This window comes from Paramacrobiotus metropolitanus, unplaced genomic scaffold (genome assembly GCF_019649055.1).
Source record: "Paramacrobiotus metropolitanus isolate TYO unplaced genomic scaffold, Prichtersi_v1.0 Parri_scaffold0000283, whole genome shotgun sequence".
NCBI classification, from domain to species: domain Eukaryota; kingdom Metazoa; phylum Tardigrada; class Eutardigrada; order Parachela; family Macrobiotidae; genus Paramacrobiotus; species Paramacrobiotus metropolitanus.
In genome coordinates, this window is record NW_026570503.1 from 53077 (window position 1) to 70114 (window position 17038).

A 17038-nucleotide genomic window follows, 5' to 3' on the forward strand; every position below is an offset into this window, starting at 1 on the left:
TCAGCCATGCACTTTGTGTCTTGTTCAAGCAGAAGACCATAAATTTCTCAGGATTCGGGAATGCACGACTAGTTTGGTATTGATGATCACTTTTCCGTTTGTTAATTGTTGATCCAATGATCCTTAATAAAGGTACATTGTAGTAGAGCAAACCAGCCACTATTATAACTTTTGCAACAAACGAATGTTGGGCCAGTCGCTATGGCAGCCTACGAGTAGGCAGCCAGCGACAGTCCCGCTTCCGGTGTGCTGACTCACACCGAGTCGCACTTGCTGTCGAGCGCTAGATCGGCCTCGACTCAGGCAGCTTTCCGCCCAGCCTTACGTCTCGGCCAATCATCGGCCTCGATGTAGGCGGAGCCACGCCTCCTTTCCACATCTCGGCCTATCAGCGTTCGTTCGCTCGTGTTGGATCTGCCCAGTGCCGCATTAGGCATTTTCCCATGTTACGGCTCGATGTGCCGTTCATTTTCATTCACTAGCTGACATTCGGTGATTTTCATGTTCCAGCTCACATCGAGCCTTTGTGTTTGGGTTTCCTGTACTTTATTGCTATTCACAATAAAGCCTTCTCTCACTATTGTGAGCCTTTGTTCGCCAGCTGTCACATGATAGCATATCGTTGAGTTTTCCTTCAACGGACCCCTTTGAGACCACGGTGTAGACTTACTTCCGTAACGGCCGACGTGAAGACAGGGGAGAACCAACGGTTCCTATCCCCATCTGATCGCCGCCAGCCAGAACGGTCTGGTCTCTTCTCTCTCTCTTGCGGGCAGAAAGCCTCGGCAGACCCTCTTTTTGCGCGCGGACGGAACGTTCCTCGCGCGGACAACCCTTGGACGGACTTTGCCCGGGTTGATTAGCGGTTCCCGCGGATCCCCGGACAGAACGTACGGCACGGACCCAGCGGACCCTCGTAGCCTCATAAATCGGGGTCGCCTTTGCCTTAAGTGGCACCCGCAAGGCCGCAACTATACTAGCGCGGGATTCACCGGATCAACAAGCGGACTCACGCGGATTTACCCGGTAAATAGGGTCGACTGACCCTCGGTAAGCCTCGTAGAGCCTCTAAAAACCCGATATAGCTGGGCAACTTTCCTTTTCACCGGACCAAAGTAGTTTTGGCTAAACTATTTTACCCGAGAAAACGGGCTTAAAAACATCTTTTTAGGGTAAAAATAGGGTTAGCCAGCCTTACTAGGCCGGACCCTCGAGCCTCGGTGTAGACCCTCTGAGCCTCGGTTAACAACCTTTCTAAATTTACGGAAAATTACAGGAGTTAATTTCCCCCGGCTAAATTAATTTTTGGTCGGCGAAAAATAAATTTTCATAATTTTTCCGGAATTTTTGCCGATTTTCCCACGGCAAAAATAATTAATTCAAATTAAAAATTAATTGTGACGTAACGACGGCCGATTTACCATATTAAAATCCGACCAATCAGGATAACGGGGAGATTCCCTATGTTATAAGTCCGTAGTGAGTCAGTGTTTTTTGGAATTTTGCACTCGGCGCGCAGAATCGTGACGTAGGCAGTAATCTGCAAGACCACTTAACGGTGTGTGACGTCATACCGGTCAGTACTGTAGGTCAGGTCAGTACGATTTTGATTTGGTTCATCATAAATTATGTCAATAATAAGCGAGACTGTTTGGGTGCAACATCATGCAATATGGAGCTGCACATCGCGCGCAAATTGCGCATGATCTGTAGCTCGAAATCGGTCTCAATCATTTTGTTCAGAATTTTACGGCGAACCTTATGGTGTATTCCGAATAAATACGCGATGAAATATGTAAGATTAGTAGCGTTTTGAAAATTCGCGTCGGACCTGTGCGTAAATACTACCTTATAATACCCCAAGCGCATTTCTGCGCTTTTTAATAATTTTCAAGCACAAAATTCTTCGTAGATTAATGTTTCAACATACGCTTATAATGTTGCTTGATACTGTATATATGCAAAACTTCGAAGCACATTGATCTGCGTATGTAGATTTTGCCGTTCACTGACCTTTACCGAAAGCTTCCTACTTTCACGGTACACAGTAGAACGGGATAATCGGCTTGAATTTTGGATGACTTTTAACCTAAGTACTTTAAGTTAATTAGAATTATAATTGTCTTTATTCCGCCGCTTTTGGCATGCCTTCAACCTGACCGGCAGATACCGATTACAACCGGATTGGCAGTTCGGGTGCTGTGGATTACTGCTACGTCTTCACTTACATTTTTAAATTATCAGCTGTCATAATCTTTATGAACTACTGCATTACTTATAAGGCAAACGAACTCAGAATGCCTTGTAAAATCTGTACAAATATTACTATGTAAATTTTTCTGTAATCAAAACCACATCTTGGTGCTCACAACTTTACTGCTTCAGAAGCAATCAACTGTTACGCGTGAATTCAAGTAAGTACGCGTGAATTCTTGGCTCTGCTGTATTAATTTGGAGAAATATTTTATTACTGCGTCACAGTACAATAAAATGTTTCTAATGAAATCTTATGCTGATTGCCAATGTACGGTAGAATGCCCGTTAATTGGAGCAACTTCAGCATAATTTTACCATTCACCATTATGATCTTATTATCTGTCTCTGCGTCCATTATGAATGTACAATACTGCGTACATGTACAATAGTAATAGTACCGCGTACATGTACAATTGTACCTGCCTGCATTGCGCTGGAAGTGCAGATTACTGAGTTACTGTACTTTCGAGCATTTACTGTAACTGGATTGTAAGAGAGCACGAAGTGGGTGGCGAAGTTGAACAATATAATATGCAGTGTTCGCTGAGCAGTAATAACTTTCGTAATTGTACTCGTATTTACAGCTGTGGAAATAATTCACCAACGATTTTATTGGTGGTTCGGCGGTTGGTTGAAAATAAGTGAATGCTTCGACAACATAAAACTGATGGTATGTGAACTGCGAAGAAAATAGTTACTTTTATTGTGAGTCAGAAACCAGTACCATCCTATGTCATAATTTTTAGCGATAAAGCAGTTAGATAATGCAGCATTGGCGTAAAGGAAATGTACACAAAGCACGTCCGTCCGGCCGGCACCAAAACCACGTTACGTAATGTAAAACGTAGCATTCTGTACTGAGAAATTCTCTTTAGTTGTCCACATTCAATTCTGATTGCTGTTACCATCAAAACGTTTAAGTAACCAACGGGTTTTCCTATTTCCCTATACTGCACCGTTTTTATAAGTCGATTATCCACGGCTCATCGGTTACCTTACAAGGTCCGTATTCAATTTTTGATCACTCTACTAGAAAGATAGAGATGATTCCCAGAAGCGAAATAACCCAGCAGATGCAATGGTCCGGCAAGGTTCATTCTCAGGACATGTTGCATGCAATCCTTGATAGAAGCGACTGTGAATGCCATCGTGACCTTTAACAACCAAAAACAACGGATCACGCAGCATCTTCGGCTGGCCCCAGCGGAGTAAAATTAATCAGTGGAAAAGGCTGTAACGGACACTAATATGCTATAGAATTCCAGTTGATTAAACTGTAACCAGAAAATCGCGGTAAATGCGTCAGCTTACCATCATGGCGTGGGGCATAGTAGCAGCCGTAACCACTCTTAACCTTGATTTTACGGATCGAGCAGCAAGTTCTGTAAATAATTACGTTCGCGTGGGCGTATTGTTGCAGCGTATTATTGCATATGGTACCATTTTCTGCTACGTGCGTCACAGGAGACGGCGCTGAATGCGCACTGTCCCGTATTTCACAGGACGCATCCATCCAGGCTCATGAACACTTCAAGGTGTAGAGCATATATCACTCGGTCGATATGACAGCCAGGCGATAGTTGTTGCTCATTTGCCGGTAAAGCGCGTTAGTTTCCCATTTCACCGGTCCTCTTGTTGGACATTTGTCAGTGCACGAGCTATTAGGCTTTATCCGGACTGCCGCAGCTGTTGAAGTCTTAATTTGCAATGGGAAAATATCGAAGAACGATTGGATGCCTGTTGGACCGTAATCAGGTATGGGCTTATCAAGAGATCTTGACGGAAGCCCTGGTGGTGCTGTGGATTGGACTGCATACCGCGCTGAAATTTGCAGCGCGTTTCTTTCCGGAATGGAAGAACACGCGCGTGGATCCCGATGCATGGACCACTATGGATCGGTATCTGGGATGGCTTGGATATGTGAGTTTGTTTGCAAAGTTATTCGTAAAAAATACTTGAGACTCTGAGAGATTTGACCCGGTATATAGCGTCAATTAAATTCGTGTACATCCACGGCCACTTACCGTGTTGCGCACTCACAGGCACTTTTCTGCATTGCTTTATATAATTTTGTAGCCAAAGGATTTGTTACCTTAGGCGTGAAATCTATTTGCGCGCGCAGCATCCGGTTGGAAAGTTATGGGAACCAGAATCCCAAACAGTTAAAATGCAATATGGTGTACCTAAACCCGCATTATGGACCGCATTATGGACCGATCTCCTTCTAATTTCGCATGTAAAACGACACAACCATGGAGATTACACCGATCCAAATCATCCAGTGCTATGGCATGTCTTTTAGATTTTAAAAAGAATTTCAAAAATTAAATTAAATTTCATTAATTTTTAAAATTTTGAAAAAAACTGTGGATGTCTGGATCGGTGTAAGAGATCGCTTCATGGAAATATGCATTTACGGGCAAAATCTGAAGGAGATCGGTCCATAATGCGATTTGTGGTACACCGGAATACATTTAAACGTTTTGACATTTTGTTGCCCTGATAATGTAGCACGGAAAAACGGATTTCACGCCTGCGTATACAAACCATTAGCCTACACATTGTCAAAAAGCAATCTACAAAAGTCTGTGAAAGTGCGTGACAGCGAAAGTTCGGGTACTAATAAACCCTGGGAATGGGAATTGGGAGTTGGTATTGGGAATCGGTATTGGGAATGGTATTGGTAATGGGAAACACCCTAATAGATGGGAATGGTATTTCTAATGGGAATGGGAATGGGAAAATGAAAACTTTCGCAAGAAGAACGCAGACGAAGTCGAAGCACATTCTGGTATATATTACGCGTAGGCAGACTGCTATTACCGGGTGGGTTAAAAAAAATTCGGTCTGCTTTGCTGCGCTAGGTCCTGCCAAATACTAAATCGATATCATATAATCATACTAGTTTCAACTGAGAGCAATTTCAACAGTATAACAATACTGCGTGTTTGTTAACGATAATATTGTAATATTGTAATTGTATTGCAATTGTCTAATAAGTTAACATGAGTAACCGAAAGAAAACCCGCATTTGGCAAATAGCAAAACGCCGGCCAAATTTTTTTAATATTTTAATTTGAATTATAGTCATAATTAAAAAATGGCATAGAATTGCGGCCGAGCAAGTTTAGCCAAAATGAACACGGCCGAAATGAAAACGGCCGACGCGATCGGTAGCCGTCACCACCTTTCTAATTTGCTTTTAGCCGCTTTTACAATTCTGTTACTGCCACCACCGGCAGGAAAGGCGCCAGACGAACCTTATCGTGACTTAACGCATCGCTGAATGCTGCCTTATCATTTTGACAATAAATTTAACATTTTCAGAATTTCAGTTCCGCAGCGAATGCGATTGCGAAATGTCCACCATTATGCCATCCCTTTGCTGCTGTGCGCGCAGAAAAAATTCCAGTGTTCTCGCTTCCTTTGATCTCAGCATTTCCTTAATCAGTGGTGCACTGGTGCCGGCAGAGTTAGTATCGAGGTTTTCGTCGGCAGCGCCGCGTCATCAACATATTATTGCCCCTCTTTTTGCACTGACAGTGACTGCACCCAGTGGTCCCCGGCAGCTATCGTATCTTTCTGGTGGTTTAGCATCCGGATTTTTGTGTCTTATAAGAAATGACCAAGAGTGGCAAAATTCAAAAGGGGCGAGAAAGGTGGTAACAATAACCATAGGGGGTGTTTGTTTTATTTGAATCTATACCAGCAGTCACCGAGGGTGGTTGCTTCATACATCAAGACACCGTGACACAATAGTCGCATCCATTAGAATTTTGGATTCCATCCTCTAAGTGTACCCATTTTCACAAGACACTTCATAAAAAAACGCAACGATCTTATTTTAGCTTAGTTACTTTAGGTTGCAATTGCTCTTCAAACGAAACCAGCCTGGTATCGATTTAGCATCTGTCAGGACCTAGCACAGTAAAGCATACCGCCATTTTGTTGAGCCACCAGGTAATTTTACGCGTTATGTATACCAGAAAGTGCTTCGACTTCGTCTGCGTTCTTCTTGCGAAACTTTCGTTTTCCCATTCCCATTCCCATTACGAAATACCATTCCCAATTATTAGGATGTTTCCCATTACCAATACCATTCCCAGCACCAATTCCCAATACCAACTCCCAATTCCCATTCCCAGGGTTTATTAGTACCCCGAAAGTTCCCGTGGATGTACACGTACATGGTGCTACATATGTACCGGTACAAATCCCTTAAGCTATAGGGTAACTGATGTTAATGGAACATTGATTGTTGCCAGTAAGGCCAAATAACATACAGTTGTTGTTGACGGGTAGCGGTGCAATGCTAATTACCGTAATTGAACGTGATAACGAAAGTAAAAGTTATTAATTATCACACAGCCTGCTGTAAACAATCCACGGTACAAGATTATCGAAATCGATAGACCAACCGTAGACCACGATGTCATCGATAACTTCACCTAAGAAATCTGTCATACAGTACTCCGCTTCTTTTAGCACTCTTAGCAGCAGATTCCATCAGAAAACCACGAATGCTTTCTTCTGACAGGATATGGACGGATGCCGCGCATGGGATGATATTGTATCCGGATGGATGCCATCCGGCGACGACACCAAATCCAACGCCGACTCGATGCCGGTTTCCGCGGTTAGCGACATCCGCGGTCACTTCGGTTACGTGGCCACGATGGTCACCGTCTGCAACACGGTCATTCTGTGCGTGTCAGTAGGGTGTTCGTTATTTGTTAATCGGAACTGGAAATTCCCGCTGTGGACACAACATCTGCGCGGCTGCCAACACTTACGGGCCCTTTCGAACCGCAAGCCGTGGAAACTGCTGGAGGGACACTTCGCCTTGCGTTCACTGATCGTGTGCGTGATGTGCCCGGTTTTTGTCATTCTCAGCATGGTCGTCTGGATGATACTGGCGGTACTACCGGTTGTGATTGTGACCGGCAATATTGCTTGGATCGCGGCTAAGACATTCGGGCTTAAGGCTGTGTTTCCATGTTGCGTTCTGTGGGTGTGCGTGCTCAGCGTACACTGCACCGGGAGAATCTGGGGATTCTGGATGAAGGAGACTTATTTCACATATATTAACAACTTTTTCAGGTTGGCGAATTTTATTATCACGAAATTAAGAAATGTTTTTTGTCCACGGTGGAAATGTTCACCTTATCTGTTAACAGCTGACGACAGAGAATTTTGAATTTCATTCATCGTAACGAACATTTCTTATAAAAAGCTGCTATGCGTGATAGGAGGAAATAAGTATCGGAAATTTATTTGTGGGTTGTTTTATTTTTTTTAGGCGAGTATGCGGAGCTGCACTACTTCTCCATTCGTCAGAGGTCAAACTAGCTCCGCTTTCAGCGCAGTTTGTGAAAAACTATCCTAAGACTCAACTGATGATGCGAAAAATGTGGGGACGCTTAGTACCCTTGGTGAAGTGGGCGTTACTCGGCATATGTTGTCAGACTGTACAGATAAACGTGGACGGTATGAGGAGTGTGATGCTTGCGGCAAAACCCGTTGACGGTGCGTCGTCAAGCAAGGGACGATATAACGTGAATTACAACGTCACCGACTCCGACTGCTTCCAGTATTCCACGGTGAGCACAACTCAGTGTGGAATCACTCAGCGCTAAGAATGATAATAAAATTACGATACTGGCACATAATTTTCCAGCCATCTCGCTTTTCATGGCTAAAAACCAAAAAATCTTAAGGAAATGCTTCTGTAGATACTTAGTGTACGAACGTCTTGTTCCTGTACAGGAGCTATCGCTTTCGAGCACAGTAGTATGTCTGATGAGATACAGTAGCCATTGGCTAGCTATAGGAGGTATGACGCTGAAGAAAGCGTCAAAGGTCACCAGCGGAGATGTGAGAATAGCAGCCACTTTTTGGCTGTGGACCGGGTGGTAAATGAAGACCCGGGGGTATAATATACTGTATACGGGATGTACTGTATGTACTGTAAGATGTACTGTGTACTATATAAGATGTACTGTACAGTCACTGGGCAACATACATTGTTGACTGCAAGGACCGTTTGTTGTGGTTTTTGCGATCGCAACGTAATACAAAAATGAAATAGAACCAGGGAAAAATGTTTGTTATATTCTCCAGCAATCGTAATCTATATGTTTGTATTACAAAAATAGGAAACTATCATATTACTCTACGCTGTCACGTCGCAGCACAATAATCGAATATTTTGATATTTTTGCTTTCCAACGCAGACATAAGTCCCGGCAAGAGCGAAATGATAAAAAGAAAGAATAATAGCAAGGAACTAATATTATGAAAGTCCACCGCGAGGACCCAGAAAAAATAAAAAGTCATTGCAGAAAGAAAAACTTATTAAAAACCAAATGCCAAAACTCTGCTTACAGTTTCAAAACACTAATCAATCGTGATGACCTCTGGTACCGATTTTCCTGGTCCATCAAAGACAAAACCTTCATCATCTTCGGTATCGGTATCCTCTTCATTCTCGTTATCCGCATCCATAGCTTCGTCTACAATGATGGTATTAATTAATAAGTTTGTACAAAGATAAAGCTATTGACTTACCGCTGAGAAACCAGGAAATGTCGTCGTTATCTTCTTCATCGCTGTCGACATCATAAGCCGTGATGATGAACCGTTTGACCCGAGGGAAGGTATCCACCATCCAGCGATCGTGACCGCGGATTTCGCACAGCTCGTTGCCTTCGACATCGAGTGCGCGCAGCTTTGGAAGACGCGTCAACGGTTCCAGTTCATCGCGATGCCCGAGCTTGTTCCCAACGATGGATAACTTCTCCAAGTTGGGGAAGCACGCGGGTATGAGGCTCAGGTCCTCTAGGTGGTTGTCGCCCAACATGAGTACACGAAGATTAGGCAGGCGTGGCATCCCCTCTAAGGACCAAAGGTTACAATCGATGAGGCTGAGCTTTTCCATTCCTTGGAACTTGGCAAACCCGGGAAGAACTGATGGTGGGACCTGTTTCCGTCGAACACCATTTGCGGAGTTTGGGGACTCAACTTACTAAACAAATTGCGGTAAGCTACCTCCTTGTTGGCAACGGAAGCTGCAGACATTTTTCTTATCGACTTAAGAAAAGTAAATGATTTCAAGAAAAGAAAACTACGAGTAGGACAGTGCCAGTGCTGCCTTTATATACTAAACAGGGTAATCGTTTCAGATTACCTGTGGTGGGATGTAATCCTTTCTAATTACCTTAGACTCTATGGCAACTAGTACGGGTAATCGTTTTGGATTACCTTACGTACGAGTTGAGGTAATCGATATTGATTGCCTCTTCGGAGGTAATCGATTTTGATTACACCAAACTAATATATAAATGAGCAAAACGATTCAGGAAAGTGTCATTAGCGCTTTGTTTGTTCAAAAGTTGCAATAAGTTACTGTGCACATATAAACATGCCCATTCGGGATTGTCCTCTTACCTGTTTTTGTTTAGCCGTCACACCGGTAAGTCACGATGTATCATTTCGTAAAGTTTTATTCCAGTAATCTGTCTGCAGAATTTTTCCGATTCCGTCCGTAACGACAAACGTAGCGAAGACGATAAAAAACACCACGTACAAAATAATCAAAAGAACTTTTCACATTTTTTCTCAACGTTGCGCCCGAGGCACATCATAGACTGCAAATTAGCCATTTTAAAGGTGATAAAGCACCAGTACGATCGCTGTCCTTAAATAGACGTTTTTGTGCAGGAAGCCAGGATGAGCTTGGAAGATCGGTTGAAAACTTTCGACAAATGGCCTTTGGCGTATGTTTCACCGCAGTCCCTGCGGAAGCAGGGTTCATCTACACGGGTGCAGGAGATGAAGTCAAGTGTGTTATGTAATATTGTGCACTTCAACTGGATGATGGGTGACCAACCAAAGTTTGAGCACCGGCGAATCAACCCCGACTGCGCGTACGCGGCTATGGTGGCGGATGGCGAGCTGTATTTTCCAGCGATGAAGGAATACCGCGACCGTTTTGCGACGTACGCTAATTGGCCAGGGCAAGTTGTTAGCCAACGTCCAATGGATATGGCTAACGCTGGATTTTTCTTCAATGAGGAGTGTGGGATCAGGTCCAGTGTTTTGCTGTGGCCGCAAACTGGCGCAGTGGACCCGCGACGATGACCCGTGGATCGAGCACGCCAAGTATGAACCTCAGTGCGCATATTTACTGGAGAAGAAGGGTCTGCGTTTTGTGCGAGAGGTTCGACGGCTTCACGATATGGACAAGCTGAAGTGGGCGGGTAGTTTGGCGAAAGAATCGAATGGATTTTTTGGTGGCGTTCGCAATGGAGCAGGGTGTACACTACACGTACCTGATAAAAGCTGTTCAACGGTATGGGCGCTTTGAGCGCATCATTGATCTAGTGAAAAGGCAAATGTCATCAAGGCCCGTACCATAGAAGCCCGCTTGGACGAAAACTGTCAACTGGAAAAAGAGTGCAGTGTATGTCTGAATAAAACGTATCCATATGCTTTGCACCATGTGGGCATGCCATTTGTTGTGTCGAATGTTCTGGTAAAGTGAGAGAATGCCCGCTGTGCCGTCAAGTGATTTTGCAAAAAATTAAGCTTTTTTCGCCTAATCAGTCTATTTAAGCAGACTAGCATACTAAAATGATTTATTTTGCCATCGAAGAAAATGTTCGGTTTAATAAATGATTATCCGCGCTTTAGCGCTCCTTTTGGAATGTGCGTTTGTGGACCCACAATGTCGGGTAAAACGCAGTTTGTTTTTGCTTTAATTAAAAATAGGTCGTTAGTTTTTGATCGACCACCAGACCGTATACTGTACTGCTACGGTCAGTGGCAGAAGGGTTTTGACGAGTTACGGAAAGACGTTGATCAGGTCGAGTTCGTGCATGGTTTGGATGACCTTTTCTCGGTGGTGCACTCGATCGATAGCAGTACGCATACCTTAGTTGTCATCGATGACCTGGCCACGGATTTGTGTAAAGACGTTCGTTGTTCCGACCTCTTCACCCGCGGCATACATCACAAGAATATCTCCGTCATCATGCTCCTGCAGAACCTGTACAAACAGGGAAAAACTATGCGGGACATAACGCTCAACTCCCAGTACTTGATACTATTTAAGAACGTGCGGGACATTAATCAGATTTTACTGGCTCGTCAAACTGGACTGAAACATTTGGTGGATGCATACAACAAAGTCACAACGGAGGCCTACCAATCACTCATCTTGGACTTGCGTCCCTCTGCCCCGATTATTTAAGGGTTCGATCGCATGTGTTGCCAAACCAGCAAATACGCATTTATCTCGACCGCAACCGTACCAGCGACCTGCCAAAATGTCCGAACGCGTGAAAGCTTTGGCACCCTTCAATAACGCTTCAACAGCTGAAGCCGAAACAGCGAAAGGTTTTGATGAGCTACCTGACCAAGACCCAGATGAAGGCACTGGAAGAGGTCGCTGTCAACATTGTAAAGAATACTGTAAATCTGTCTCCAACCCATGCGGAGAAATGTAAACGCCACCGAAAAGCATTAAAGCTGATCGCTTTGAGGCGGTATCCCCTAAAGAAAAACGGAGAATATTTCAACAAGGAGGATTTATCGGAGCCATCTTACCTGTCATTGCTGGAGTTTTAACGTCCCTCATTGGTAATGGATGAATTCTACATAGTACCACGGCGTGTAATGGAGAACCGGATGCAGAACCAGCTCCAGATCAACAAGGAGCCACCGAGGCCCACAGCGTCGTAACGTTGGATGCGCTAGTGGCCGAAACTCTGCAGCGAACCGATATAAGTGAATATGAAAAAGCTAGTCAGCTAAGCAGTATTCTTGAGCGGTTCCTCGCTCTGAAACAAAAAGCCATACCCGATGAAAATCCCTTGGATTTATCGGCAGACGTTGCTGCACAACCGCCACCGATAGCTTCCGAAAAACAACCAATCGTCTCTACCTCCCGAGCGCTACCACCGCCGACACTATCGTCGCTACCAAGACATCCAGTCTCTCGCAAGCGTAAAGTCCTCGAAGAAACGAATGAGTCAACGAAGCCTTCTAAGCAGCCTCGACAACCATTATTTCCGTCGGATCTGCCTACGAAAGGAGAAAAGCGGAACTTGGAAAGCGACTTGGAAGACAGCAGTAGACCGAAGGCAGCACGCATTGCACTGTTTCCACCATCACTACCAAAAAAAGGACGGAAGCGGCGTATACAAGACGAAAGCGCGGAAGTGCGACCAACCAAAGCAGCGCGCATAGCGCTGTTTGCCCCAGCATTAAAGAAGGGTCGGAAAAGACAGCCGGAAGACGTTGAGAGCCCAACATATCCGCATAAGCGACCGCGGCGACCTCTGTTTCCGGTCAACCTACCTGTACGTGGTAAGAAGAGAAAAGCGGACCAGATCGAAGGCAGCGTAAAGGCTGCGCTCCGTACTATCCAAAAGGAACGGGTTCGCCCAGAATCCAGTGGATCACTCTAACGTAATGGCGAGCTTGCTGCCTAGTGTGTTGCGTTTATGCCGAATATTTAAGATCAATTGCGTGTCCACCTGTTGTAACAAAACCGATGGAGAAACTGATGAAACGATACCTCAATCCACGCGACCCCGGCGGTCTTGGAGGCGTAGAAAGATTTCGAAGAAGTCTCAAGACCAGAGCCAACAGACGGAAAGCACAGGAGATTCTGCAAGAGATCGATGCGTATACTGTAACCAAAGAAAATCGCCGGCGGTTTGCGCGCAATCGGATCGTAGTGACCAACCTTCGCCAGCAGTACCAAGCGGATCTGGCTGATTTATCAAAATATTCCAAAGAAAATGATGGATACAAATACTTGCTTTTTTGTGATTGATTGCTTTCCAAAAGCTAAGCATCCAACCGATGAAAACCAAAACAGCCAAAGAAACAAAAATGCTTTGTCGCAGGCCTTCGAAGAACTCGGCGAACCGGAGAAACTACAGTATGATAAAGGAACCGAAGTTGTTAACGCCACCGTCAAAACCTTTCTGAAAGAAAAAAAGATTCATTTCTTTACATCGGAAAACGAAGACATCAAATGCGCCATGGCCGAACGCGTCATTCGCACCATCAAAACACGGATGTTTCGCTTGTTTCGAGCGCGTGTCAACGCGGTACATTGACAAGCTGGAAGACTTCGTGTACTCGTACAACCACTCAAACATCGTGCCCATGGACTGCGACCAATCGACGTCACAAAAACAATTCGTTGGCGGTATTCAACAAGCTGTATCCACCAGTAAAACCGGCGACCTCGGTTCAAGATCGGTGATGCAGTTCGCATTGCCGTGCACAAAACCAAAGTGGAAAAAAGCTATACGTATCGATTTAAGGAGGAAGTATTCTACATTAATAAAGTCATCTCGCATACCGTACCGGTATACCGACTGCAGGACTACCAAGACCAACCTATCGAAGGGACGTTCTATGAACACGAACTTTCCAAAGTATCGCACCCGGAACAGAAGGAACATACCATCGACCGCGTTATTAAACGCCGTGGACCAAAAATGCTAGTACGTTGGTTAGGTTACGGACCTGAACACGATTCCTGGATCAAGGCAACATGTATGAAGGAGCACCGTTCTACGTGACGCTGCCGAGCGATGTCGCTACGGATCCCAGCAACACTCCGTCCAATTGGACGACTAAACTGAAACATCCCATTACCTTGAAAGGGAAATGGGAAATGGCCCTGGTTGAACTACAGTACCTCAACTCTTTTTTTACTCTACCTGTGGAGCAGAAGATTGAGGTGCACATCGTTCGAGAATTCAGATTAAAGAAGGATGAAGCAAATTTTCTGGAGGCCGCGGACCAAGTTGTCCATACCGACGAGATCACTATTCCTCCTGGAAATTACAAGGATGCTGAATTGTTATTGAAGACTATTAACTCATTGGTACCCAAAGTTGGATCATATATGGTGGATGATACAGTACACGCTGACAAGAGCGCTTTAACTGCGGACAGAGCTTTCACCGTTCAACTGCTGACGCCCACCAATCATCGGGTCCGACTAAATATTGGCAACGATCGGGTTTCCATCGTCTTTCCCCCGTCGTCGATAGTCCTGCAAAAGATGCTGGGATTTGAACATAGTGTATTAAAACCGGATGTGCCGATGGAGAGTAACAGCAATGGAATGGTCGGTCCATTTCCTTTTGAAACGAAGAACGTCAGTATCCAGTACCTGTCATTTCTGGCCAAGCCTCCTAATCCCAAACTGACCAGCTTTATTTCGGAGCGACCGGTCAATACTCTATTGGGAAATCAAAGCCTGTTTGTCTACAGTGATGTGGCCGATTACAGCTTGATTGGCGATACCGCAGCGCAGTTTTACGTTCCGTACCTATTAGAGAGAAGTCAATCAGATTGTGGAGGCCAGATTCGACATTCCCCACTACGTCCCTGTGTTACGACAACATTTCGAAACCATAAAGCTGACCATTGCCAATGATCTGGGAGACGACGCCAAGTTCCAAACTGGAAAATCCTTGTAAAGCTGTTCCGACCACAACGACTCTACTAGAATGCCTCTCGTGGCGTACGTGCCGGATCCCCGGCGATACGAAAACGTCTTTGTCAGTCAGACGGGTGGCAGCGCATTGATCCGGTATCGAGGAACCCTGCAAAACGGATCGGGTTTCCCGCAGATTTTGAAGAACCTTGCAAAGCTCTCAGCCTTTGCTCAACCCATACTACGGAAAGCAGCACCGCATGCCAAAGCCGCTCTTGAAGCGGCTACCTCACCTGCAAGAAGCGGCGACCGGGCTATTAAAGAGGTAGCCTCGCGCGGGAACAGCCATTGAAAACGATTCGCTTCCCAAGAAGGTGAAGGTGTCCGGAAAAAACGACGAGTTCGACGTAAAGTTCTACGAGTTAAACGTATTCCTCCTACCAATATCCCCGACTTCTTGTGAAAAATGGCCATGTTGATGATGGAAAATTCGAGCCGGCCATGCAACTGGAGAACCAACTCTTTGCATTACCGGCGACTTTGACGGACCGATGGCGCACTGAGCATGAAAAGTTGAACCCCACTACCATCTTAACGGACAACGGATCGGCCGGCGATATCAATTTTTTCATTCCACCCAGCACATCAGGACTACTCAGTTTGGCGGACATGATACTGGAATTAGAAGTGGGTATTAAAGTCCGTAAGACCACCGGAGAATGGGAACTGATAACAACGGCTGATGGAGTGGCACCAGCCAACAACTTTCTGCACTCCCTGTTTTCTCATGCCATGTGACGGTGGCCAACCGATTGATCTCAGATGCCGCAACTTTCTACCCGTACCGCGCCTACCTGGAATCACTGTTGTCCCACACACTGGACGCTCAACAAAGCCAACTGACATCCGCCGCTTTCTACTACGACAGTCCAGGTTCCTTCAACAGTGAAACAACCAACAACGGTGAAAAAAATCGAGCGGCACTATTTAATGCGGGGCAATACGTGCAGCTTTCCGGCAAATTGTTTTCGGACTTGTTTGACCAAAGCAAACCCCTGTGCACCGGAGTTCCTGTTAATATTCGCCTGGTGGTGAGCCGACCGAGTTTGCCCTACGTGTATGGGATACGGACACCACCAAGACTTTCAAACCATTTATCCGTAACGCGCGTTTGTCGGTACGTCGTTACATTCCATCACCGGACTTTCTGACCGCCGTAGCCGGAGAACTCCTGAAAAACGGTCAAGTACCATATCGAACGCGTAGTGATGCGCGTGTCGGACATTCCCCAACGGACTCAAAGCACCGTAATCAGCAATTTGCAGATTGGCCAAATTCCCAAGGTGGTATTTATTGGTTTTGTGGACAGCGAAGACTTTCACGGCTCGCAAAAGAAAAAACCCTTACTTCCAACACTTCAACATTACACAAATCAGCGTCGAAGTGGACGGACAGAGCTACCCGACAAAACCGTACACGGCTGATTTTGCCCGTAACCTGTCTCTGGAGTGCTACGACGGGCTGCTGGACACTCTAGGACACCGCCCTAGCTTGCATGGCGGCTTACCTTTCAACCGAACCCAATACAACGACGGATACACCATTTTCGGATTCGACCTGACTCCAGGACATACCGGTCGTGGACCACTGACACTGATTAAGCAGGAAACCTTAGTGTCTCGGTGTCGTTCGGGAAACCACTGAAAAGCACCATTATGATGGTGTGCATGCTGGTCTATGACAGCATTATTGAAATCAACCAGCATCGACAGCTGATTGCAGACTTTACAACATGAATACACAGGAAATTACCTCGGCCTCCATGGAAATCCTCAGACCACAGCGGTATTTCGTGGGGTCTACGCCAGCGATCAAGTTCCAACGACATTGGCACCTTTTCCGGGAGCGTGTGTAGTGAATACCGACCCAGCGGACCAAGAAGGCGAACACTGGATTGCGCTGTACCAGGAACAAAACCGGTAAAATGGAAATGTTTGATTCGTACGGGAAAGCTTTGAAAGCTACTCGATATTTTGCGCCACTGGCGGCCGCCAATGAAATAACCTTACAAAATGAACAGTTTCAGTCTGAGTTTAGCACTGTCTGTGGACAATACTGCTTGTTTTTTTTATTTTATGACGCTGTAGTGGTGAATCTTATACTAATATTGTGCATTTGTTTACGGATAGCCGGCTACAACGACAAAATGGTGTGTCAGTATGTCAATCTTTTTCGACATCAATACATCCATGGTGGATGGAGCTTATTCGTCAAATGTGCAAACGTTTAATGAAATAAAAATTACTGATCCGTTTC

General features: G+C 45.3%; 1 protein-coding gene across 1 annotated transcript; it reads right to left on the bottom strand.

Annotated features, from left to right (window-relative positions):
* Window positions 1–8652: 8652 nt before the first annotated feature.
* LOC129601830 (acidic leucine-rich nuclear phosphoprotein 32 family member A-like) lies at window positions 8653–9209 on the bottom strand. Its single transcript, XM_055500737.1, has 2 exons — window positions 8824–9209; window positions 8653–8768 (listed from the first exon to the last, which is right to left on the bottom strand). The coding sequence occupies exons 1-2, from the start codon at window positions 9191–9193 to the stop codon at window positions 8653–8655; spliced, it is 486 nt and encodes a 161-aa protein (XP_055356712.1). The 5' UTR covers window positions 9194–9209.
* Between the last annotated feature and the right edge of the window lie 7829 nt (window positions 9210–17038).

What these genes read in the sequence shown, in the direction of transcription:
- LOC129601830 (XM_055500737.1), bottom strand. Translation starts at nt 9,193, where the DNA reads ATGGAAAAGCTCAGCCTCATCGATTGTAACCTTTGGTCCTTAGAGGGG. An exon ending in CATTTCCTGGTTTCTCAGCG is followed by an intron (nt 8,769 to 8,823) that starts GTAAGTCAATAG and finishes CCATCATTGTAG; the next exon opens with ACGAAGCTATGGATGCGGAT.